Source organism: Patiria miniata, unplaced genomic scaffold (genome assembly GCF_015706575.1).
Source record: "Patiria miniata isolate m_02_andy unplaced genomic scaffold, ASM1570657v1 HiC_scaffold_1, whole genome shotgun sequence".
In the NCBI taxonomy this organism is placed as follows: Eukaryota; Metazoa; Echinodermata; class Asteroidea; order Valvatida; family Asterinidae; genus Patiria; species Patiria miniata.
Window position 1 is genome coordinate 20,582,812 of NW_024037047.1, and position 27,177 is coordinate 20,609,988.

Sequence of the window (27,177 nt, forward strand, 5' to 3'; positions counted from 1 at the left end):
AAGCGCTATATTAAGAGTTAATTATTATTAATATTATTACTAATTTGCAATTTAAAAACCGTACTTTTTGGAACGAAGCCTTGAAATTTCACGGCCACGGGGAAAGCAACGTGACGGGTTATCGACCAAAATTAACTTGGGCAAGCTACCAAGGCGGTTCCTTTTTGCATAAGAGTGATAAGACAATTGTGTCAAGTCGCCTCCCAAAAATATATGCATTTATAGAACTAAAAAACAGCGAAAAAATAAATTCTTATTAATATGCATGATAAATACCCCGACGTTTTACAAAGTGTTCATCTTCGGAATTCACTTCAGTCAGTAACCCGCTACACAATAACGCTATCGGCAAAGAAATCATTTCTTCGTGGGTTAGGTTTTGGTTCCCAGAAAGATTATTGGATACGCCTACGTCATTTTACACATCTGCGATTATTATTTAAATGAGATAACACATAACCAATGAAACAGGTGTACTGGTTGACGTCACGTAAATAAGTCACGTGCACTGTCGTTTATCAACAATGTCACGTGCTCAGCATATGTGACGCACACACACTGCAGTGCCCGGGCCGGCGCGGCCACATCGATTTGCATGGACAAAGTACATTCAGATTACAACACTCACGAGGCCGGTTCTGAATTCATGGAAATTGTATCAAATTGTTGACCACATTTTAACCATTTTACTCGAAATATTTTGAATCAAGATGGGCATCATTAAAATAGTAAGTACTTCAAGACCGTTTGTGTTTGTATTTTTCGCTAACAATGTTATTTGTTAAGGCAGAAATTCGTGAGGATTTCACAAATCTCGACTAGGCCTAGTGCGACAGAAACTTGAGGAAGTGAACGGTACAGCGCCTCTGAAGTCTGATCGCCCGATCGCGCTGAACATGAACGGGATTATGATTGCAAAATGCAAGATAAATAGACTTCCTTCGCTTGCCCATGGTCTGCCCTACTAACCCTCAATGTATGTTATATTTATACATGCAGTGATGCATATGGTGTTGAGGAACTGGCTTACATTTTTCTAGTATGTTCTTACAAAATTTAACCTATTTTGCTTGTTTCACTTTCAGTTTCAGAATTAGTTGCCGCAAACTTCACTAGTCATGCTAGTACTAGTATTGCATGTAATACAACATGGTTTGTTGGGAAATAGTGAAAACTTATGACCCTGAGGTGTTGGAAGATTGGGACTACATGTATCTCCCCAGGCAAAGCTGAGGGAGATAGTCCCAGTCATCCAACACCGAGGGGTCATTTGTATTCACTATTTCCCCGCAAAAACATGTTTTAATTGTTTTACAATACCTCATATTCATCAGGCAGCTGTGGTATTTCATTCATCCATTCCACCATGTCTTGATCATGCAGTATTTTAATTTAAGGAGACCGTAGAAAGTAAATTTATATTGTGAAAAATTTCACCCATTTCCTCATCGGTTAAAATCGCAAAGCAAACACCACCGGTCGCCATTTTGATGTACATGTATGCCGTGAGACTGGCACATGCAACTGTCCTCACTGGTGTTCTCCACGGTACGCACGTAAAGTGCATGCGTCATTGGTAAAGAGATAACACAGTACTGGAACAAATCTAAGGCTGCGATCCAGGTGTGTGACAGTACCTCCCTGGTTTTTGCGCATCACGAGCGCGTACGAAGACACGAGGTGATCTAGTAAAAACTTTCACATGGTGGAGTTGCTGGAGTGGACCAATGAAATGCTGTGGTTGCCTGATGAATATTCATGAGGTATAGTAATATACACTAGCCCCATGCAAAGTTTCAAACTAACATGACTGTAAAACGGGGGTGCTAGAACTCTTTTTTTTCCAGAATTTTGACGACCAACCAAAGTCAAAATTCAAAAAAAGGAAGTTCTAAGCGCCCCAGTTACTGGGTCTATTTTTTCCCCAGAAGTGCTAACCAGGACTCTACAAATTTATTCATTTATTGTGATTACCAACATCGGTGAATTTACAGGTATCAGAGTACAATGAAGTATAATCCAAATCGCCTTTTTAACATCAGGTCTTGATCTACTATTGCCAGATCATGACCAGATGTTAAAAAGGCGATATGTAGAGCCCTACCCATAGTAAGTGACTCGGATTATTTTTTTCCTGAAGAAGTTTGTGCCCAAATCCTACACTGCACTCTACAGGAACGTACCTGCATGTTTGTGTTGAAACAAGTCTAAGTGGCCCATCTTTGCTGTCCACATCTGGTATTCTTCAAACTGTTCATGGGTTTTAACCCCTTTAAAATTGTGTACTACTGGGTTTCTTCCGTAATTCAAGCTGCACAGCGATGCTAAATTTCCTCTGGAGTCGTTTTTCCTGAATTGCCAAATAATTTCCCCTAGAAGTACAGAATTCATTTTTTTCCCCCTGGTTATAACCAGGTAAGTAACTTTCGTGTATACATGTAAAAACAAGTGAAAAGGAATTCAAATGTAGGAAATGCAACTTCTCAGAAAATACATTTCATTGCTGAGTAAACAGAGTACATGTAGCTCTATAAAATACGGAAGAAGTCCGGTATTTGAGACACATTCATTTGGCTACACAAGTTTAATTAATTAATAATGTACAGTTTAGTTTGATGAAGTGTTGAACGCATTTTTGGCCAAGTTCGCGCAAGGACTATAGTTGACCAATGGTTAACTAACGTTTGCCCGAACTCTGTCTAGTCGACGGTGGTTGACTACGCTAGTCGACTATTTGGAACCAGCCTACTGGGGTTGGTTGCTTCGCTGGTAACCAATAGCCGTGCGCATTCATAACGCTAGCAGAGAGCCAGGATCTAGAAGTTTTGCGATGACATTTTGACCAGCGTTTGACTAGAGGCGTTCGCACGTTGCTATCAGTGCGCAGGCGTAAGGTACATGTACGTCACAAATCAACCACTAGTCGACTATGGTCCTTGCCCGAACTTGGCCTAAGCTTTACACAGCTTTTTATCTTCAAGCAAACTCCATGGCAACAAACAGTGACACGCCGTTAATCGCGCTTTTCTAATATATGCCTGCGCCATTTCCGCTGCACGCACATGTACATGTGTGCACATGTAATAAACCACTGTTAAGCGCATGGTGCGTATTCCATCTTAACTAACTGTGTGTCAAATTTGCTTGAAGATCAGTTTGTTTCCCCACTCGCGCTTGTGGAACATGGAAAATGAAGTTCGTCTGCCTTCGGCCTCTTGGCATGTGGGACACAGACGCACTACATTATTCCGTGTTCCACGCACGCTCGTGGAATTACTAATACATGTTGTGTACATCCTAGGGCAGTTGAAATTCATAAAAATAGCTACAAACCCTATCAATCGCTTGTGATAAGATCATCTGGAGCACTGAATTGTTATCTTTCTGAGCGCACATTTTCGCCGTTCATGCTGTCAATGCTTCATTGCCCATCTGCTTTAAATTCACGATTCATCGACGAGATGTCACATTTCATGGTGAGTATTTTTCCATTTTCTCATGCACACGTCTGTATTTTTCAAGGCCTTTTTTACACATCACATAATCCACTTTGTACACTTTTTTGTGGTTCAGTTTTTGTTGGAAAAATGATGTTTTGTAAGGCTGTGCCGACTAAGCCGAATATTTGAATATCCGATCATATTCAAGTACTTAGCATTTCATATAAATACAGTAAACTCCAGCTAAGTCGGCACTCTCGGGACCCGAGGATTTGTGACGACTTACGCGAATGCCGACATCTGCTGTAATTAAGTCGTCATTTTGCTGACTTACATGAATGGCCTTTGCACACATGATTCATTGCACTAATTGGCTTCGATTTACCCTGGTTTATCTCTTTAATGCTCGAGTTGAATCCAGCAAATTAATCCTCGAATTTTATCATCACGTTTGGGGTATTGATTGTGGAGACCTCGGTGCAAAGTAGTAATACATACGTGCACAGTGTGTATACCACGCACGCATTGACTGCATCATTGCAGATATCGACTGCATCATTCAATTAGACGACCCCCAAAATGGACAGAGCGCCGATTTGAGCACTTTGACGAGTTGTACGATGTCGACTTGGCCGAAGTTTACTGATGATTACATATTTTTATTTGACCAGAAGAAAAAAACCCTGTATTTTTCTGAATTTTTGCTTCCAATTTGTTTACTTTCCAGACCAAATCTTCAGTCTTGCTGCTCTTCCCCTGCATAGTCTCATCCTTGTTCTTTCTCCTGTACTGGGTCCCCCATGGTGAACCTCCCTGCCCTATGGGAGTCCTCTACAAGTGCCTCCCGATCGTTTTCCTCTGCCTGTACGTCGGGACGCATATTCTCCAGGACGGCCTCACCCGGTACACCGCTTGCGTCCTCATAGGCTTGCTGTTCTCGGGGACCGGTGACGCCTACCTGGTCTACCAAAAGGACTACTTCATCCAAGGCATGCTGGCGTTTGCCGTGGCGCACCTCTTTTACAGCATCGCGTTCCACGAGCGGCCCATGTGGTGGAAGTTCATGGCCTACTACATGCCGTTCTACGTCAGCATGTTCGCCATTCTGGCGCCGAGGGTCAGCTTCAAGGTTTTCTGGGCCGGCGTCGTGTACGGCCAGCTGATCACGGTGATGCTGTGGCGGGCCGCGGCACGTTTGGACTTCCGCAACCCCTCCGTCTCCAAGCTCTGCGCATTTTGGGGGGCGTTCCTGTTCTTAGTCTCGGACACGGTGTTGTCGCTGAACAAGTTTGCGATGCCGCTGCCCTACGCACAGTACCTCATCATGCCGACGTATTACGCCTCACAAATTCTCATCACACTCTCCATACATAAAGATGTTGAAAAGCAAGACGCAAATTCTGTGTGCGCCAATGGACTCAAGAAGGAAAATTAACAAAGGACTTGCAAAATGGCAGACGAAAGATTTACAAAAATAAAGACTGCTAGATGTAGATGTTTTTGTCTGCTATTGAATTGATTTTGCTTTGACAATTCTAATTAAAGCTATAGTCCATCATTTGTAATTAGTGCATTTTGTTCGTTTGAAGCAACAAAAGTGTTCAAAATCTAATAAAGGATACTGAGCAACTAACCTGATGAAGTTTCAGCTAAGCTTCAGCTGTACATTCCGAGAAAAACAGCATTCTAAGATCTCAATTTCAAATCATAAGTTACTGAATCATGTTTTGAATTGTTTTGTAATTGCAGCTATACGCGGCGTCGCGCACTGATCCGACGAATTATAACAACCGCGCGCGCGTGTGCGTCGTTCTAATACTTGTGCGCGCTGCGCTGAATAACAAAACGAACTACTAATTTTAATTTTCCTATGGTGCTTCTTAAGAATCACCGTTGGAAATGCCTTCTTTCGTTGATTACTTCAAAATGACAGCTTCCCAGAAAGAATAATTTCACAGGGAGTTTAGTTCCCTTACTATCTTTCAACCAAGTTTGTTTTTCAACAGTAATTACGCCAGTTACTTTTCGGATGGCTGCAAATGATGGTTTATAGCTTTAAAGTTCTACAGAGGGACCAAATTCACTGCCAGTAAATGATTTAATATTGCTTTAAAGGTATAGTCCATCATTTGTAATTTGTACATTTTGTTCGTCTGAAGCAACAAAAGTGCTCAAAATCTAAAGAAGGGTACAGAACAACTAAACCTGATGAAGTTTCAGCTCAGCTTCAGCTGTATATTCTGAGAAAAATAACACTCTAGGATCTGTATTTCAAATCAAAAGTTGCTGAATCACATTTTTAATTGGGCCTGAATTCAGGTCCAATACACGTTCTCACTGAGCCGATTGCAGCTACGCGATGTCGCACACTGATCCGACGAATTATAGCAACTGCGCGCGCATAGCAACCGTGCGCATAGCAACCGCGCGCGCATAGAAACCGCGCGTATGTGCAGCGCATAGCAACCGCGCGCATGTGCGTCGTGCCAATGCTTGCGCGCGCTTTGCCGAATAACAAAACAAACTACTAATTGAAAATTTCCTACGGTGCGTCTTAAGAAGCACTGTTGGAAAGGCCTTCTTTTGTTGATTTCTTCAAAATGACAGCTTGCCAGAAAGAATAATTTCACAGGGAGTTTAGTCCCCTTACTATCTTTCAACCAAGAATGTTTTCCAACAATAATGATGGCAGTCACTTTTTGGATAGCTGCAAATGATGGACTCTGGCTTTAAAATGAATGCGATCACTGTGGGAAGATCAGACTTCAGAGACAATAACCTGAACATTCATTTCATCAGGCCTAATAGGACCACAGAATGAAGCTTTGTGTTTTTATGTGGGCATTATTAAGTGCAGTGAGTGCAGTGAGGAGTTGTGTCCAATGCGGTCCGTAATTTATAAAAAACATCCTGATGCATGCACGTATGTACCGGTAGCCATGCAATGCAAATTATAATATTTGAGCTTTGCTAGACACTGAAATATCAAAATAAGGGCCAAATTTACTTCTGCAGACCTTCAAATTTAATTCAACAATGCAAGGACAAGGAGGGGATGAAAAGCAGCATTTTCGATGGCTATTAAAAGTAATTTTCAGAATAGATATAAGAAAGAGGTGAATTCTTTTTTTCTGTAGGAAGATTGTAGTACATGTATGTACATACTGTAGGGTGCGTTCGTTTAGCTCACCCGGGTCAACACGGGTCAGCCGGATTAGCTCTGACGTCATTCTCGGGGCTCACCTGGGTCAGCCACCACAGACCCTGCTTGTGGAGCAGAGTCACTGGTGGAAATACATGTACGTCACACGCATACGTTGTTCATTCCATAAAACGGACAAATATGGCGGCCGGACAGCGGAAATGTCAAGTGGACTTAAAAAAATATCTTTCTTGTGAAGTCTAAAGGTAATCATTTATTGAGTGCATGGCAACTGAAAGGGAATATACAAACATTTGCAAACATCGAAAAATAAAACTACCAAGTTTTCACGAAATACCTTACTAGGATGTTGGTAAATGACAGTCTAAGGCATCCTGTAAAATTATGGCACCTGGTGTCAAGTCATTTTCAAGAAACTTGTATTTTTGTATACATTTCCAACGGTGGTCGGCCGATCACCGTTGGAAAAACCTAACTATTTTTCAACTACTGCTCCAAATTTACAATTTTCAGTCCAAATTTTGTTTGCTATTGGTTACATGTTCATGAACGGGTGCAGGCCAGCTAGACTGGTTCCCTTACCTTACAATTTTCCGACAACTATAAATTGATCCATTTTATCTTTAGTGGAGTCAGGGAACCAGACTACTTAAACATTTTTTGTTTTTCTTGGTTTTTCAAGCATTTTCGAAACACAAAACTTCAAAACATGTCAGTTAAACAATATTTGATCTAGGCCTATTATACTAACCCCTCAAATAGTTAATTTCTGAAAATTACAGCAAAAGCCAATGATGTACATTCCCTTTAAAGGCTATAATTCCAGCCCAATTTTTTTTAAGTTTTGCAACTGACTGAAAAGCAGTAAATCTCCAACTAAAACCCAATCCGAAATGGGCATTTTGTCTGTGGCTACGGCCATGACTGCCGTTGCTACGCGCATCACGTGAGGATCGTGCACGGCCCGCGGTTTAGCGTTCGATTAGCCCGGCTGTCGTGGCTAATCCGTCTGCCTTTACCCGAGTCGATCCGGGCGAGCTAAACAAACGCACCAACTGTGTACATGTATGTGTGTGCATAGTTATGTGGAGTATGAAATTCAAATTCTTTGGTACAAAGAATGGAGTGCTAGTTTTAGGCTTCAATAAGAATAGATAATGCAAACATTAAGATGTAGGGAGGGTATCAAACAGTATTTATGTCATTTACATTTTCAGTTTTATAGGACAGAGAAAGCAGAACTTTTCTTTGATAGTGTGGTAGAATGTACTTGCACATGTATGTACATGTACACACTCATTTGTTTATGGTGTAAATCAAGGATTTTCTATTGTTCCTCTTTCCTTTTCCTTTGTTTATCAGCTCACGTTGGTTTTGTACACGTTTTTTAATCGAGGTCGTCCTCGATTTGGTTCCCGTCCTCAATACACCGATGATGTTGCACGTGTGTGTCCTCGAATTACACCATAAACCTACTCCTGAAATTTAGTTGAAATGTGTGTGGTAGTGCTCAAAAATATTGTTAACATGCAGTTAATATGTTTTATTGTTAAGAGAAATAAAATAAGTTTGAGATTTATCACTAATAAAAAGTAATATCAGTGAAGATCTGTGAACATGTGACCTGAAGGATGGGCTTTTCTACTTTTTTTCTCTCTCTGTCATGTCTGTGTCTGTTTTCTTTCCCCTTTCGATACTTTACTTCAGGGTTTGGATTGCTATCTTTTTGGTGTTTTTTTTCCTTGTCAAATTTGGCTGAAATACAATGAACTGTAATTATTTTGTGTATTAAACCCACCTCACTCCTCCAAAATCCTCCTGGCGGTTTTGGAGGATTCTAGAGGATTGAGGATGAATGGTGATTGAAGCACATGAGGATTCTGGAGGATTGAGGATGAATGGTGATGGAATCAAATGAGGATTCTGGAGGATTGAGGATGAATGGTGATTGAAGCACAAGAGGATTTTGAAGGATTGAGGATGAATGCATTTTGAGGCAGGACTGTCTGATGATTTTGAAGGATTTGGCGTTGGTTATGCTTCATTTAAACACGAAATCGTGCAAAATTTTGGGATGAGGAGGATTTTGGAGGATTGACGATGAATGCATTTTGAGGCAGGACTGTCTGACAATTTGAAAAATTTAGGCGGAGTTGCAAAATTTTGGAGGATTTTGGAGGATTGAGGATGGTTCTTAGCAAAAAGGGCCTAGGGGGTTAGGGTTAAGGAAAATAGTATTCCAGTTTAGCTGCAGGCTGAAAAATAAAACGAGACGCATGCTGTTCAAACCATCATCAAAATTAATCCATTTTGTGTTCCTGCACTCCCATGCAGGGACCTCCAGTAAGAATTTCTATCGTTAAGACAAATTTTGAGGCCGAACGGTGGGGTCCGTGAGCACCCCTAGCTACAAAAATGTTTACCCAATAATCACTGGACTAGCGTGTGTTTCCTGAACTCATTGTGTGGTCTGATACAGGTTTTTTGGAGTGAGCCTAAAATAGCATGCATTCAGATGTGACCCTTATTTCACAATTTGCCCTGACGAGTATTTCATAATATACCCCTATTTCACAATGTATTAAAGGGAATGTACATCATTGGCTTTTGCTGTAATTTTCAGAAATTAACTATTTGAGGGGTTAGTATAATGGATCAAATATTGATACACTGACATGTTTGCAGTTTTGTGTTCGAAAATGCTAGAAAAACCAAGAAAAACAAAAATGTTCAAGTAGTCTGGTTCTCTGACTCACTAAAGACGAAATGTATCAATTTGTAGATGCCGGAAAATAGTAAGGTAAGGGAACCAGTTGTAGCTGGCCTGCACCCGTTCATGAACATGTAACCAATAGTAAACACAATTTGGACTGGAAAAAGTGTAAAGTTGGAGCAGTAGTTGACAAATAGTTAGGTTTTTCCAACGGTGGTCGGCCGACCACCGTTGGAAATGTATACAAAAATACCATTTTCTTGAAAATGACTTCACACCAGGTGCCATAATTTTACAGGATGCTTGTCACTGTCATTTACCAACATCCTAGTAAGGTATTTCGTAAAAACTTGGTAGTTTTATTTTTCGATGTTTGCAAATGTTGTATCTTCCCTTTAAGGCTTACAAAATAGTCTAGTCTTTCAAGTGTACATGTACTTTGTACCTTGCCCAAGCACAATTGGAGGAGATTATGGCAGTGAGTCACTGTATGTCTGTAGATTAGCTATATTTGGCCTGTACTCTGCGGTTCCCCTGCTTGTTCCAAGGCTTTGAACTAATAATTTGACCTTTTACATCCTATAAAACCTGGTCCGATTGAAAAAAGAAATGCATAAGAAAGTATGCATGATATGTAAGCTGCAATGTGCTCACACAAAGTATTGCACGTGGGAACTTCTATCCAATTAAATCCCGTAAAATAAAATTTAACTTGCAACTTCAAGGTCTCTGAAACTTTTCAGACCAAGGCTTCTTCAAATTTTCCTCTGCATCATCTATCTCCACTTGACTGCTTTTGTTACATCAGTAATGTATACATGTACCTGTTTATGTTTATAGTCTTGTCATTCAGCCTTCGAGAAAGACTCTGCTAGGGTCGAAACGTCAGGCCACTAACTATTTTTTTGCATTTATACCATAGTTCCTTTTGGTTGGTAAGCAGTTTGCAACAGCTAATTCTATTTTTCAAAATAACACACAATCTCTGAATGGCGTTTTTGGACAACTAACCGAAAGGCACAGTTTCCAAACTACCAACGTGACATCCTCACGTATCATGAACGTTAAACTTGGTTTCAATAAATGCTTACCTTTACGGAAGGCAGGATTCAAACACTACCAGCTTTTAGTAATAATCATATTTTAGTATGCACAAGCTGTGATGACATCCCTTTGGTTTTCTCAAAAAGTGCTTAGCAAGTATCTCAACCAAAAGCCAAGCACCCAACAATCTCTTGACAAGTTCTAACGTACCTGTTCTTGTTTTATTTTCTACCTAGCTACAATCTACAGGTCTGCGTCTGCTCCCCTTCATCAACTCCAGCCTGATCTACTTGGTCCACTGGCTCCCCCAGCGCAACGACCCTTCCCCCTGGGGCATCCTCCTCAAATGCCTCCCCATCATCTTCCTCTGCTTCTTCGTGGGGAGCTACCTCTACAGCAGCGGCTTCAGCCGTAAGCAGCGCTACTCCGTCTGCATCCTGACCGGTTTGATCTTCTCCGGCATCGGTGATGCATGTCTAGTCTACAACAAAGACTTCTTCATCCACGGTTTGCTCTTCTTCGCAGTCTCTCATTTTCTCTACAGCGTGGCCTTCCACGGAAGGCCCTACCGCTGGGGCTTCCTCCTGCCCATCCTACCCGTCTTCGCTGTCGTCTACAAGATCCTGTACCCGGGACTTAAAGGCCCTCTGATCTATCTCTGCGTCATCTACGGCCTGCTCATCATCACGATGTTGTGGCGGGCTATCGCCCGGATCAATTTCTCCGTTCTCTGCTGGACCAAGAACTTCGCTTGCCTGGGCGCTCTTCTCTTTGTCATCTCGGACACAGTCCTGGCCATCAACAAGTTCACCGTGCCCATCCCTTATGGACACCACATCATCATGACCACATATTACACAGCTCAACTTGGCATCGCACTCTCCGTCGTCCCCGAACTAGAGAAAATGGCCGACGAGGAGACTCAGAAGCCTTGCATCCAGCCCAAGACATCACCAAAGAACAACCAGAATAAAATCAAGTCATCTTAAATTCATGAATTTCGAGAGGGAAAAAAAGGACTTCTAAAGTGTGTCGTGTGCTTGCCATTTATTCAGGAAACCAGATTTACCATTGAAGTTTGTTTTTAAACACATGTACATGTATTAAAACATCATCATTCATTTCCATTACTTTTTAGCGGGCTTGACTTAACTGTACCTAAGATCTTTTTAAGCTTGAATATACTAATCAGAGAACAAGCTTTGAGAGAACCACCATATTTAAAGGGAATATACAACATTTGCAAACTTCGAAAAACAAGACTATCATTTTTTTACGAAACACCTTACAAGGATGTTGGTAAATGACAGTCTAAAGCATCCTGTAAAATTGTGGCACCTGGTGTAAAATCATTTTCAAGAAAAGTGGTATTTTTTGAATAAATTCCCAACGGTGGTCGGCTGACCACCGTTGGAAAAACCTAACTATTTTCAACCACTGCTCAATATTTACCATTCAAGTACCATCCAAATTCTGTTTGCTTTTGGTTACATGTTCATGAATGGGTGCAGGCCAGCAAGACTGGTTCCCTTACCGTACAATTTCCTGCCATTTATAAATTGATCCATTTCATCTTTAGTGGAGTTAGGGAACCAGATTACTTGAACATTTTTGTTTTTCTTGGTTTTTCCAGCTTTTTCAAACACAAAACTTCAAACATGTCAGTGTAACAATATGTATGAAGCCCGGGAAGGGACAGGGTGGAATTTTTTTTTGGAGTTTGCTAATTCGTTCGCACGAATTAGTAATTCGTTCGCACGAATTAGTAATTCGTTCGCACGAATTAGTAATTCGTTCGCACGAATTAGTAATTCGTTCGCACGAATTAGTAATTCGTGCGAACGAATTAGCAAATCGTGCGAACGAATTAACAATTCGTGCGAACGAATTAGTAATTCGTGCGAACGAATTAGGAAATTCCAAAAAAAAAATCCACCCTGTCCCTTCCCGGGCTTCATAAATATGTGATCTATTATACTTACTCCTCAAATAGTTTATTTCTGAAAATTTCAGCATAAACCAATGATGTACATTCCCTTTAACCAGAAATTATACAACAGTTGCAGGCTGTTTGTGGTCAACTTATGAAGCACAATTTTTGGAGGTTGAGACAATTTCCACATACATGTACATGTACATGTACATGTAGACATAGAACTAATGTACAGTTTAGTTAGTCAACCCTGCTTCAGTAAAGCTGTGGTCAGTATTAAATTCAGTATTATTAATATGATGAGCAAATGTACATTGTAATACTGGTTTTTTTCCTTTAACTTGTCATTGTGTTCCCTTTAAACTTGTCAATGCTTAAAATCTCTTCTATTTTATACATTGTATCACTAAACCTCATTCATATTCACCTATCAAACATTTAAAATTTAAAGGGAAGATACAACATTTGCAAACATCACAAAACGAAATGATCAAATTATCACAAAATACCTTACTGGATTGTTAGGGAATGACAGTCTAAAGCATCCTGTAAAATCGTGGCTCCTGGTGTGCTGACATTTGCAACAAAAATGGTATTTTTCCAACGGTTGGCCGACCAGCGTTGGAGAAAACTGGCTTTTTTCAAAAACTGCTTGCAAACTCGATTTCCTGCAAAAACTCTTTGCAATTGATTACACACCTGTGAAGGGGTGCAAGCCTACTAGACTGACTCTCTGATCTTACAATTCCCCAAAGTCTATACATTCTCTGTTTCATCTTAAGTGGGTTCAGGGGAACCAGACTACAAGAAAATGAATGGTTGTTTCTACAAGCCCAAATCGTGAAACAAGTCATTTTAACAGTATTTGCTATAACATACTAACCCTTCAAATCCATTTATTTCTGAAAATTGAAGCAAACGCAAATGTTGTACATTCCCTTTAAGGTTTTTTTGGCATTGAAGATTGAAATTTAAGTTGACATCAATGGGATTTCTGTTTTCTTATTTTCAGTTCTTCAACAGCTCTCTTTTCTATAAAGGAAGCTATAGAAGTCTCAAGAAGTTGGAGTGTTTGGTACTTTCTGGGGGGTTTGTTGCAGAAATGTTGTTATTTTTTGCCAAAGCTTTTCCATCCTTTTCGATTTTGTGATGAAAGAAATCGGTGTTTCTTTTCACTTTTGTTTCTCTTCAAAATTTGAGAGTTTTAATTGTACATGTATTTATGTATTAATTATAATCTGTTAAACTACATCAGTTTAAATAATGTATTAGGCGGAGTAAAAAAAAAACATGTTTCTCGTCCCCACACGCTTCCTTTTGGAGGCCGCCTGGATTTTTTTAAATTATTTTTTGTTTTTGAAAAATGCAGTAAAAAACCATCGGAAAAAGTCCAAGGTTAAAGCAAATGCATCTAAAACTGTTCATTGTAGACCAATACAACTCTACATTGTAAATCACACTGTAAATATGTTCAGTTCTCTTGTCCAACTTATCTTTCATTTTAAAAGTGTCTTTGAACAGTGGAAACACCAACGGTTGCAGGAAATTTTAAAATGGCGGCCATCTTGAAAAAAAAATAAAAATAAAAAGCCCCTCTTCCTCCTTTTTTTTCAAAAACCCGGACGAGAAACATTAATTTTTTTAATTCGGCCTTACATGTAAATATTTTTTTTCCCCAGCACAATTAAAACATCTGTTTATTTTAGTGGCGGTCGAGTCAAGGAGTATTATAAGCATGAGTTAACGTAAATTTAACGTTGAAGTAAGATTTATTTTAATGCCATGTATATTAATTGTACATTACACAAATTTATGGGCTTGTTCATGCAGTAGAGATACATGTATATGAGTGGATTATTTTGAGAAAAAAAAATTAAATGGATTTATTACAATTGCATCAGCAATGCAAGCGATATACAAAATATCAAAGTATTACTACATAAATATATTGTATTTATTTGTGACAGATTCCATATTTAAACATTGCACAAATGACAGTCTTTGGTTTTAGCTTAGTTTTGTTTTGGTGTTGTTTTAGAATTGATCAAATTTTTTCGTAAGTTTGAGGTTGAAGTTTTATTTCTGTTTTGCATTTATAGCAAACAGGCAATGCAACCATTGTGTAAATAAGTAGTAAAATGATGTTAACAAATGAAAAAGAGGCTTTTATAGACTTTACTTCGGGCGAAGAGTTTAGGGTTCTTTTTGGTAAAAGTAACATTAAAGTAAGAATTTTATGTTATTTTTGTTGTAGATAAGTTGGTGTGGGGAAGAAATTCTGAACCATTTCCAAGTATTTAAAAAAAAAAGGATTTTGTAAGGTGATTAACAAAACAGTGAAATGAAATGGAAAAAAAATCGGTAATTTTTTAGACAAGTACATCAAACATGTTCAGAAACATTTGATAAACAACACATTTCTTTTCAGCATATAATTTAGGCAGTGGGGATACTTTTATGAATCGGATTTTTAATATACCATCACCAAGAACAACAGATATTCCAAAAGTAAGAGGGATGTACATGTACATCAGATTTTTCTTTCCAAATTTGAAAGAGAACTGACCATTTTGGGGCTTTCACCAGCATTTTAAAAGGTACTGTGGGAATTAAACAGTATTCACACTATCGACTGTTTCCAAATAAAGCCGCAGACGCAATGCAAACATTATGTATGATATAGCACAGAAATAAATTACGTGTATGAACAAGAAGTTTTTAGTGTCTTTTCTTTGGTCGGTCTGTTTACTTCGTGCGCCAGTCGCCAGGAAAAAAAATCGGTGAGACAATCTGCCAAAAACTGCGGCTTAGTCGAACGCGTACGCGGCATGCAGGAGTTTTCAATACTTATTTAATTTCTAGCCGTATTCTATGGCCACGCACTGGAGTAAAACTCTGTACTAAGGGCCATGCAAATGTGAGCACAAAAAGTTGGTGAAATGGCACTTCACGGAAATATTTCGGCCTGATACTCGGCATGGGGGTCCTTTCGCCCCAAGCGGCCCACCTTTTCACCAAAATTAGGATTTGTTCCTTCAGGTGAAATTTGCCTCTTTATTTGCCAACCGAAGTGGAAGGAAGGAATGCGCAAAATTTGACAATGCAAGTAAGAGGGGCAAATTAAGAGACAAATTTCATCAAAAAGGAACCACGGGAAAGTCCTAATTTTGGTGAAAAAAGTGGGATGCTTGGGTAAAAGAACGCCCGTGCCGAGTATCGGCCGAAATATGTCCATGTGAACAAATGCCATAATTTTTCCAACTTTTTGTGCTTACATTTGTAGTACAGAGTTTACTCCATGCGTGACCGGCCATATAATAGTACCCGTGTATTTAAATTGCAATTTGGTTTATCTGGCTGCTTTTTTTTATATTAAGGCCAACGCCTAAATTGATTTCGTTTTTTTGTAATTACTCGTACCACTCACTGTCAATTGCTTTCGGAGAACCGTAGGCCTAGCCAACAGCTGTTGTATTTTCCTAAACACTGAAAGTAAGTCAACCACGAAGTACGGAATTATTTTCTGAATAATTTGCTGAATAATATTTGGTTCACGAAGGTCCTGACTGTTGTACGTAAATATTGAGGTTCGCCCCTCCCCATAAAACAAGTACAACTGCAAGTGCACAATAAGCTCTGGCCGTCTTGCATGACAGTCTTGCATGAAATGATACAATTATTCCCTTGGTCGTGATTAATAAAAGATGCAAACTTAGTGACCTTAATAATGCAACTCTGTCCTCACTGTTTCTGGGAGACCCATGCATTTAAAAAGACACAGGGCCTGAGGCAGACGAGTTGAAGAAACAAGTTTATAGCGCGCTACGCGACTATAACATTACTACACATAAACTCTTGCCTCCATTTACACAATTTTCATTAACAAGTTAACGAATTGTTACAAACATTTTTTGTTTAATAATTTATTTATTTGGTTTGCTTTTTTGTAAAGAATACAATTTTGATAGTTACATTTTATGGGGCCCTTAGGGGGTTCGTTTTTGGTCAATTTTTCGGGGACCGAGCGACCGACTAATTGCGACCGAGCGACCGACCACAGAGTGACATGAAAAGCTCTAAAACAAAACCATTTTAGACGGAAACTGACATAGGTTGGGAAATTTGAACCAAACGCTCATTGGAAATTCAACAATTTCCTTTAGATCTGGGATTTTCCCCAAACCAAAAACAAACAGACATTCTAACATCAACTTTACTGTGAATTTGCAATGGCTGATATCCATGAAGCTAATTTGCATCGATACACAATGGAGAGCGCTGTTACACTGTTCCCCTGGCAACCGGCCGTCACTTTGACAATTAACTAATAAGCCTTTTCGGAGTTCCAACTGCGCATTCATAACCTGTGACAACGCGCATTATTTGTCTCAAATGGCCTTTGACAACATGGCGCCACTGACTTTACAAAAAGGCTGTTTGTGCATTGTGTGTACTGTCAAAGGGCATTTGAGACAAATAATGTGCGTTGTTACAGGTTACGAATGCGCGCAGTTGGAACTCCGAAAAGGCTTATTCGCCCACCCGCCGAGCCATTTGTAATTTTGCAGATTGTCTCGGGCCATCTGTGTTGGTTCCCGGGTTTTTGACACATTACAAAAATAAAGTACAGGAAAATACAGTTCTTACCTGACTTTTCTGGAAAATGACAATTTCTGCCTCTTTGAGGATTTAAAAACAATGGATATTTAAAATATGCATGTAGGTATGCTGATTGTATATCGAGTTTAAAAAAAATTGTGTACATGTGCACTTTGCTTTGTCTATAAATTAACTTAGGTTTTGCCCTTCGCCGACGTTTTTTAAACACTGTATACCCAGTGTGTTACCTCCCGAGTGAAAGTTGGAAAAAAATCACTCGGGTGGGACTCGAACCCACGACCTCCTACTTTCTAGTGCAGATGTCTTACCACTCGACCACCGAGCTAACGGGATCGGTTGGCCGGTTCGAATCTGATGTACACAGCAGCGGGTATCGCATAAACTATTATGGGCAAAACCTAATTTGATTTATATAACCCCGACGCAAATTTCCATTTTATAATTGTCTATAAATTGTCGAAGTTTCTTTCCGATTTTTTAAAGCATCAACTCCAGAAAGCTAAGTTTTCTGCACAATGCCTTCATGATTCGCCTTCGTAAACTGCTTTTTGTTTTCAAGTAAACTTACAGAATGTTACACTGACTTGAAATGAAATAAACCATGCATTCAAGCCACACAAATCACTTATGTAGACTTGACTCTAGTCCAGCACTGCATCGCAATGACCAAGAATGCACATCTGCTGTACGACTGAAGCGCCTCAGAAAGCAGATTCAGACTTGAACCAAGTCAACACAAAACTCAACTGAAATGACCAGACAAAAGACTCATTTGGTTTATGTTGCATAATATAATAATGGAGTCACTTTCTTTGTTTTAATATATTTCATGCTCTAGACCTCACATGTACATGAGTGTGTAAACAATAAGCATTCTTTGATTACTTTCATACAATATTTCACAATTTGTTAATTTTTACCTCTATTCAACAATCCTATACATTACATAAAAATCATGATAATCTTACACTATTATTTTTAAACTCTGGCAAATAAATAAGCAGCAGAAACGAACACAAAGTCAAACCTTGAAAAGAAAAAACGCTCAAACCTCAAGGAAAACAAAAGACATAAATTTAAGCTCGAAACTTAACCATCTGTCAGGTATTGAAAAAGACAAAAGGTGTCTACTGAAAATTCAAAGGTCACTGTTCATGCTGGGTGCATGGGAGGGTGCAGTGGACCGATCCAGTAAGCCACGCCCATTGCGCGCCCGTGGGCAAAAAACACGTGCACAAGGGCGGATCCAGGGGGGGGGGGGGCTACCGGGGGTCGGCCATGGCTCCCCAAAACGAACCCAATTTTTAATTTTTTTTTAATAACGTCGCAATAAAGGCAGGTACTGCGTACACCACCAATTTCCTAAAAAAAAAAAGGTTAAAGTTGTCAGAAATTGCCTCAGAATTCGGGCCGGAACCCCTCGCCGTAATTTTGTGAACCCACTTTTTGGTGGACCAAATTTTTGTTGGGCCCTCCAAAAATTGTGTTCTGGATCCGCCCTTGCACGTACGTGCACCTCTCCAATGTCACACTGCGTGTTACAGCCAAGTGCGTCATACGCACGCACGTGGGACTTCAATCACGGCTGTGATTGGTTCAAACACCATTTAGGGGCAAGGCTTAATGGATCAGTCAATCCCGGTTCTTATGCACTGCGTCATACACGCGCATGCCCCACTGATTACTAACACCCATTGGCTAAAACACGCCACTGTGCGCTATATCCGGTTCCAATGGTTCCAAAGCTATACCGTGTGCAGTGGGCGTGGTTTAAGTTGAAATGACGTCACACTTGCGGATTACCTATTAGAACATGCTACTTAAAATGGACCGATCCAGTAAGCTCCGCCTAGTGCGCGTGCGCACGTGGGCAAATTAACACGTGCTCCTCTCCAACGCCACGCTGCATTTTCCTTCCGCGCGCATCATACGCGCGTGCACGCGCACGAATGTCGGACTTTAGTGCACGCACGTCGGACATAAATCACGGCTGTGATTGGTCAGAGCACCATGGGGCGGTGCTTACTTGATCGGTCCATTATCCCGAAGTGTTGACGCTATTAGTAAGTACTAGACTTGTGATTTTGCTCTTGGCTCTATGGAAAAATAAATGTAGCCAAACTAAAGCATTCAGTTTAACACCTTTACGCAATTTTTTTAAGCACACATCGCTCACGCCAAAACAGGTAACCAAAATATGTTACATATTCCATTATACTGGTACCCTGAATGATTTCGCTCAAGGCAAAAATGTGCTCAGCAGCTTTCTCAATTCTTTTCATAGCAGATGAAATTTGGGAAGCAAAACGCACCATCTTTTCTTGCACCAGTTTCAGTCTCTGTGACAAGAGGAACCAATGATCAACGCTCTAGCGCAGCTAAAATAATTTTTTTTCTAATGTTTCATGCACAAACATTATTTTTTATCAGCACTCAAACAAACCAACCAAGACAATCACAGATACACCCCACGAAAAAAGTGACATATTGTAAGTATATATCTTACAAGTTTGACAGAGTAACAAAAAGAAACAAAACAAACAAATAAACAAAAACAAAAACACCAAAAAACAAAATTGCCAAAAAAAAAATAAACAAAAAAAAAAACAACACAAAAAACAAAATTGCAAAATAAAAGGCTGACAGAATTACCATAGTAAAAAATCACAGTAGTTCAAGAAATCAAGGCTTCAAAGCCAAAAGACTCTTCCCAATCTAGGTCAAATGCCACTCTGAGCTGACCTGGGTCAAAGGTCAGTCTGAAATGTGACCTCTCTAAACTAGGTCGAAAGTCGTAACCGAGCTCAGCCTACATGCAACACTACAGTCATTTTTAAACAGTTACATAAAAACATCAACCAGTTCAATTGTTAAAATTCAAAAACATTTTTTGGGGGTTATTTCATGATTATTTTTAAAGTTAAGAATGGGTGAGAAAAGGGGGTCCGCTCATAAGTCCGACGCCTCATAATAGGTCCGACGCCTCATAAGTCTGACAAAATCACATCCCCTAACCAAATAAAGGCCCATAAGTCCGACGCCTCATAGCTCCGACGCCTTGTAGGTCTGACAAATTAAACGCCTCGTTTTTCCGACGTCGGACTTATGAGGCGTCGGACTTATGAGGCGTCTACCTATGAGGGGGAATAAATAAATGTTATGCCTCATAAGTCCGACGCCTCATAAGTCCGGACTTATGAGGCGTCGGACCTATGAGGCGTCGGACTTACGATACGGCCCCGAGAAAAGATAAGGCTGATGAGTTGGGTAGAGGTTCTTTGGGAAGAAATGCAAAAATCAGCAATCATCACAACAATATAAATGTTTCTTTCTTATATCAATCATCTCACAAACAATGATTATAGTATCTATTGGCAATAGTGAATGATGACAACACTTATCGGGTCAACTCTCCAAAGGGAAGTGGGAAATTTTGACTCATTTCCTTGAAGCTAGCGGAACCAGTCAGACTATAGGACTGGATTCTTGATCTGACTGGTATCTACTGGATTAAATTTGTGCGTACAATGTACATGTAACAGGCTATCAATTTTTAGGGATTGAGGGTGTGTGATAATTTTCCGAGTACAATCGGTTGAAATAGTTTAACTGATGCAAATTGGTAACTTTACTTTCAAATTGCATTCCCGTGCTCTTTTCGAGTTTCATTCCGAAAAAAATAGATTCCTTTTTCAAATTGCTATTTTTTCTAGTAATACAAAAGTAGTTCACTTTTGAATGAGACATCCACCGGAAAAAAAAATGGCCCATGTCTAGTTATTGAATTGTTACTTTATTGGTTTCAACTTATTGGCTGCCAAACATTAATTCCCTTCTCGCAGGGTAGGCTGGTTCCCGCCCCTCAATCAGTATCGATAACTTGTGCGGACTGGGAGCCAAACCAGATCTGTTTGTGCCCAAAACGAAAACTTTTTTTTTTTCAGAGGGTTGCAGACCTCCAAAAAGGGCGGGGGGGGGGGGGATTTTTTGGGGGGGATGGAGATAAAACATACCAGCTGAAAATGTATTAATAGAAAAAAAAAATGAAATTGTTCAAGAGGATGGGGAATGGAACTTTAAATACAAGATTGTAAAAATGTTGCCTTCGAATCATCCCAACATGTAAAATTTACGTTAACACCTTCTCATCCCCCAAAATGGTGTCCCTGCAACGCCATAATTTGATAAAATAGCCGCCTATATTGAGTTGAACATCTTGAACATGTCATGCAGTTTAAGGCAGATGAATCAGTCTAAAGCTGGGGCAGGGCATGCATTTCTGACAGCAGTTTTTACTACTGGCGGAAATTTTGCAAGATTTTTTTTTAAAAAGCTTGTTTATATGCCTATACAGATTCACAGCAACAGCAACAGCAAATGTCAAGGCCGTGTTTAAAGAGTTGAAATGTAAGTGTACCAGATTTGACTTTAAGTGAGGTTCGATGCAAAGTTATTCACAGTTGTGATTGGTTTTATCGCACACCCAGTCAACAAGCAGACTGTCTACGCACTGCATCTTCTTAACACCACATTGTCCACATATGCGAAAGAAACAGCGAAAAGAAAGTGAAATTAAAGCCGAGGCCTATGTAATTTTAACCTCTCCAACTTTGTACACGTCAATTTACATGTAGTTTCAAGCTGAGACCGTTCTGCTTTTAATTTGTTATCTACTTTGAGGTAAAGATTGTGGGCCACTTCCTGGCCAGGCACAATTTGTCTACACTTAAGATATATTCATGTTTCTGGCCTCACACATTTGTGCAAATATACATTTAGGCCCAAGACCACATGTACCAGAACCTCTTCTCATTAACCTAATCTGTGTAAAGAACCTCAAGTTTGTCACATGTTTTACACATCAGTGCCTCACACAACTGACTAAAAACCTCACGTACAGTGTGTACCTCTGCCAAATGCACGACACAGATATCCCTGTCGTTAGCCTTACTAACACATCTGTGCACAGAACCTCAAGTTTGTTACATGTTTTATACATCGGTGCCTCACACACCTGACTAAAAACCTCACGTACAGTGTGTACCTCTGCCAAATGCACCACACAGATATCCCTGTCGTTAGCCTAACACATCAGTGCCTCACACAACTGACTAAAAACCTCACGTACAGTGTGTACCTCTGCCAAATGCACGACACAGATATCCCTGTCGTTAGCCTTACTAACACATCTGTGCACAGAACCTCAAGTTTGTTACATGTTTTATACATCGGTGCCTCACACACCTGACTAAAAACCTCACGTACAGTGTGTACCTCTGCCAAATGCACCACACAGATATCCCTGTCGTTAGCCTTACCAATACATCTGTGCACAAGTTTGTTACATGTTTTTACACATCGGTGCCTCACACACCTGACTAAAAACCTCACGTACAGTGTGTACCTCTGCCAAATGCACGACACAGATATCCCTGTCGTTAGCCTTACTAACACATCTGTGCACAGAACCTCAAGTTTGTTACATGTTTTATACATCGGTGCCTCACACACCTGACTAAAAACCTCACGTACAGTGTGTACCTCTGCCAAATGCACCACACAGATATCCCTGTCGTTAGCCTTACCAATACATCTGTGCACAAGTTTGTTACATGTTTTTACACATCGGTGCCTCACACACCTGACTAAAAACCTCACGTACAGTGTGTACCTCTGCCAAATGCACGACACAGATATCCCTGTCGTTAGCCTTACTAACACATCTGTGCACAGAACCTCAAGTTTGTTACATGTTTTACACATCGGTGCCTCACACACCTGACTAAAAACCTCACGTACAGTCTGTACCTCTGCCAAATGCACGACACAGATATCCCTGTCGTTAGCCTAACACATCTGTGCATGGAACCTCAAGTTTGTTACACGTTTTTAAACATCAGTGCCTCACATATCAGGCTAAAAACCTCATGTACATTGGATTCATTGCTACTACATGTGTTTGTGTTTATACCGGTACTTTGTGCATGCTGACATCAATTTCCACAATATAACATTATTACTTGAGGTTCTACACTGAACCTCATCAACCAAACTTATTTCAGAGTGCCTCACTCCCTCTGTGAAAATGGGAAAGGGAAAGTGTAGTTTCACTTTCAGATTATTTGAATATTCATATTTACACTGAATACATCAAGAAAGCTCTATAAAAACTGCTGACTCTCTACACCCAAATAAGGGCATGTCCTAGCCAGAAAACTCTTCCTAAATGTTAACAAAAAAATCTCGGTTTGGAAGCCAAGCATTTTAAAGTCTACTAGCAAAAAACAAGGGAAAGCTTTATATGTAAAATATCATTTTTGTTTAATATAACATTTCTTCAATGCACACACAAGCAGGCTACACATCTATACTCCCTCTTTGGGCAGTGAGCTGTTCCATTAAGTAAATAAATAAGTTAGGCACGAGTTATTCCATTCGTGGAATTGAGGGGGTCACTCAAGGAATGGACTTGGATATAACTGCAAAAAAGGATCACCTATAGTAGAATCCGGACACACGATCACTGTACACTCACGTGGCCCCCTCCAATGGAGAAACCATTGTGCATGCTATTGTACAAAGCAACTGCCCTGTAACGCATTATCTGAACAATAGCTAGCACAATGCTTTCGCCATTAAAGGGGGCCTTCTTGATAGAATTGACCTATCGCCGTTTGCGAGTTAGCCACGCCCCTTAGACAACCCTATGGAATTTTGTGCGTTCAGTTTTGTTTGTCTCAGATTTTGCACGAGCCGCGTCCATTTGTATATCATGTAATTGGACAATATTTCATAAGCTGCGTTCACGCGATTCTACCGCGATAGGTTAATTGATAGTGTGATCAGGTTGGTGTTTAACATCAACATTGATTTTGTTTACGTTTAGATATGAATTCAATTGGTCTATACCTCTAAGTATGTGGGATAAAAGGGTCAACTGCTATAAATTTTTTTATTTCCCGAAATATGTCAGAGTTGGGGCAAGTGCAACTTTAGTCGAGCATGTAAGTCTCTAATTTGGTAAAACTGGCCTAAATCCCATTTTACAGCTAGCTGAAATGCAGTAGAAATAACATGCAGTCACCGAAGTTTATGTGATTAACTAGCTTTCGCACGTACTTGACCACATGCCGCCGGGATTATTTTTAGCCAAAAAACACTATTTTTTTTAAAAAGACAAGAAATACCTGCCAAATTTGTTATTCATGCGAACACCAGAAATGCTGACTCCTGAGAGTTATTTGTACGATACGTATCACTGTAACCTCGTATTTTGCAACACTCCGAGGCCCTCCCACGGAGCGATATTTCCTACGACGACAGGCCGTGTACAATGGCCAAGTTCAAGTTTAAAACACGGTGTGCACAAAACCAATGGGAAACATGTAAACGTCCACCGCCGGAGACTCGTGGAAAGCTTGACAATTTAAAGGTATAGTCCATCATTTGTAATTTGTGCATTTTGTTCGTTTGAAGCAACAAACGTGCTCAAAATCTAAAGAAGGGTATTGAACAACTAACGTGATGAAGTTTCAGCTCAGCTTCAGCTGTATTTTCCGAGAAAAACACCATTCTAGGATCTCGATTTCAAATCGAAAGTTGCTGAATCATGTTTTGAATTGGGCCTGAATGCAGCGTCCGTGACACGTTCTCAATGAGCCGATTGCAGCTACGCGATGTCGCGCACTGATCCGACGAATTATAGCAACCGCGCGCGCATGTGCGTCGTGCCAATGCTTGCGCGCGCTTCGCTGCAAAACAAAACGAACTACTAATTTAAATTTCCTACGGTGCGTCTTAAGAATCACCGTTGGAAATGCCTTCTTTCGTTGATTACTTCAAAATGACAGCTTCCCAGAAGGAATAATTTCACAGGGAGTTTAGTTCCCTTACTATCTTTCAACCAAGTTTGTTTTTCAACAATAATTACGCCAGTTACTTTTCGGATGGCTGCAAATGATGGACTATAGCTTTAACCCGCCACCCACCCCTGCGAATCTACATTGCCAGATTGTGTTTACACGTCCTTTGGCATTAACTGGTTAAAGGGAATATACAACATTTGCTTTTGCCGTAATTTTCAGAAATGGATGGTTTTGGGTTGTTGGTATTTTATAGCAAATATTGTTTCACTGATTTTTTTTGAAGTTTTGTGTTCGTAGATGCTGGAAAACCAATCAAAAACAATCATGTTCTTGTAGTCTGGTTCCCAGACTCCACTTAAGATGAAACAGAGCAGTTTTAAAGAATTGTAAGGTCGGGGAACCAGTCCTAGCTGGCTTGCACCCGTTCACGGACGTGTAACCAATTGCAAACAACTTTGTGGACTGAATACATTTGGTACATTGGGGGTAGTAGTTGGAAAAAAGTCAGGAAGTTGATACAAAAATACCACCTTTCTTGAACATGTCAGCACACAGGTGCCATCCTTTTACAGGATGCTTTAGACTGTCATTCACTAACAGTCCAACAAAGTATTTCATAATAATTTGGTAGTTTTGTTTTTGGATGTTTGCAAATGTTGTATATTCCCTTTAAGGGGTTAAGAGGTTACACACATTGCCCAAGTCACTGCAGTTTAAAACCTGTTGAAAGGGGACAACATAGGTTAGATTTTATGACCCCCACGGTCAAGCCTACATCCCTTTGTCCTGGATGAGTTGCCTCGTGATCACGTGGGCTGGAATTCTCTGAGGCACCCCCCTCTGGGTCAGGCCCTCAAAACGCTTGAAGGTGTAGTTGATGAAAACCCAGTCTTTGTAGTTTTCTTCGCCTTCCTGGGGAGGAGGTGCAACTGTTGGAAGAGCAAACAGAAGCACAATCAGTGCATACATTCTTGTTTTACTATACTCCAGAGGACAATGCTTTGTGTTTACCTTTGTAAATGTAATATAACACTCTCCCATAGACTAAGCACTCAAACCTACTACAGAGTACCGTTTCGAACAAAAGACCCAACTCCTGAGGACTGAAAGGATCTGTTGTTCTCCCTTTGTGTGTCTGTCCTCAGGGGTTATGTAGAACATACATTCTGTGCACCAGTTTTGAAGTTCACAAGTCCTTGCAAGTCAACCATAAATTGTCCAGTCTCGAGTTTATATTCCAATGACAAAGGCATTCCTTTGTTGTTCGTTCATTCCCAGTTACTTGTGACCGGAGTTGAGAATAGACTAAAATCATAATGACGTCACGCTTTGTTTACAAGAGTGCTTTCTTAGGGGAACGTAGTGGCTATACCCCCCACGTGGCACCCATAGGAAAGCGCACATGTAGACAAACCGCGACGCCATAATGATTCATGTGTATTAACTTGTGATTTACTTGTGACTGGACTTGTGATGGTCTTGACAACACTGGTTTGCTTACAGTCTCCGTGAAATAGAAGAAGGCTCTGTTAGCAGAAAACTAACTGTGTTCTCAGCTGCAGCATGCAATTGGGCCCTGTACATATCTGAAAGTGGGGGAGTGTGGCCTAGCACTTAGGATTCGTGACTCATCAACAGAAGATCAAGGGTTCAAATCCAGCTGCTGGCCATATGTTGTGTCCTTGGGCAAGCCACTTCACCCTTACTTGCCTCTCTCTGCCCAGGAGTATAATTGAGGAATCTGCGATGAACTGGCATCCAATCCAGGGGGAGTAGAAATATTCTCAGTTCTTTTATGCCACTGAAACTGACGATAAACGCCGGCCTGATAGGCCATACTGGCTTGTGTGACAGACTTTTCTTTTTCACGTATCTGAAAAGGCAACTCACTCGGTTTGAGCTCAATGTCGGGAAACTCGTCAAAATTGGACGTGTCGTCGAAGCTCTTGACGTTGATGGGGATGGCTGCCGGCCGCTCCCGGATGTGCTCCCAGTCCACCCCTTTGAAGAATGGATGCGCCTTGATCTCCTCCACATCGTTGCGCCCGATTCGATGCTCGCTGTCACAGCAGAACCTATTCCAGTGACAGAGGGGGGATAGCAGATAAAACTTTTTGAGGAGGGTGTAAAAAAAGTACTGATATGTGGTATCTCCAGAATAATAAGAGATTTCTCTTCCTACAGGGCGAGTCCAAAAAAGCGGAACCCAAACCCACAGAAATATATTTCATATTTGAAAAAATACGAAGCACCAAAAATAATTATGACTGGTAAGCCAATTTAATAAACTACTTTTAGATGAAAACAATTACTTCGATTGCTCAATTTGTTCAAATCAATCACCATTTAACGAATAGACCTTAAAATATGTTCCGTCCAAAAATGTGATTTCAAGATTT

General features: G+C 40.3%; 2 protein-coding genes and 1 long non-coding RNA gene across 5 annotated transcripts in view; 1 reads left to right on the plus strand and 2 right to left on the minus strand.

Annotated features, from left to right (window-relative positions):
* The first annotated feature begins 523 nt into the window (after positions 1 to 523).
* Positions 524 to 11,366, plus strand: LOC119725291 (lysoplasmalogenase-like protein TMEM86A). Of its 3 annotated transcripts, none has more exons than XM_038196684.1 (2): positions 524 to 728; positions 4,168 to 4,979. In XM_038196684.1, the coding sequence occupies exons 1-2, from the start codon at positions 711 to 713 to the stop codon at positions 4,873 to 4,875; spliced, it is 726 nt and encodes a 241-aa protein (XP_038052612.1). In that variant the 5' UTR covers positions 524 to 710; the 3' UTR covers positions 4,876 to 4,979. The 3 variants fall into 3 exon arrangements, with proteins under 3 accessions (XP_038052612.1, XP_038052605.1, XP_038052597.1); XM_038196677.1 differs by lacking the exon at positions 4,168 to 4,979 and adding an exon at positions 10,597 to 11,366 and having other exon boundaries at positions 541 to 728; XM_038196669.1 differs by lacking the exon at positions 524 to 728 and adding an exon at positions 2,953 to 3,476.
* A 10,372-nt stretch (positions 11,367 to 21,738) lies between these two features.
* On the minus strand, positions 21,739 to 22,254 carry LOC119725312. Its single transcript, XR_005270706.1, has 2 exons — positions 22,033 to 22,254; positions 21,739 to 21,939 (listed from the first exon to the last, which is right to left on the minus strand). It is a non-coding gene; the product is annotated as an uncharacterized LOC119725312 (long non-coding RNA).
* A 2,868-nt stretch (positions 22,255 to 25,122) lies between these two features.
* LOC119725318 (serine/threonine-protein kinase 38-like) overlaps positions 25,123 to 27,177 on the minus strand; it is a 34,922-nt gene continuing 32,867 nt past the window's right edge. Inside the window, exons 10-11 of the mRNA XM_038196703.1 lie at positions 26,669 to 26,853; positions 25,123 to 25,707 (exon numbers count right to left, since the gene is read on the minus strand). Coding sequence (XP_038052631.1) covers positions 25,550 to 25,707; positions 26,669 to 26,853 — 343 coding nt within the window. The 3' untranslated portion in view covers positions 25,123 to 25,549. The remainder of the gene's footprint in view (positions 25,708 to 26,668; positions 26,854 to 27,177) is intronic.

Bases quoted from the DNA above. Each gene is read 5' to 3' on its own strand.
- LOC119725291 (XM_038196669.1), top strand. From the start codon at position 3,408: ATGCTGTCAATGCTTCATTGCCCATCTGCTTTAAATTCACGATTCATC. The intron at 3,477-4,167 runs GTGAGTATTTTT...TTTACTTTCCAG, and splicing joins ACGAGATGTCACATTTCATG to ACCAAATCTTCAGTCTTGCT.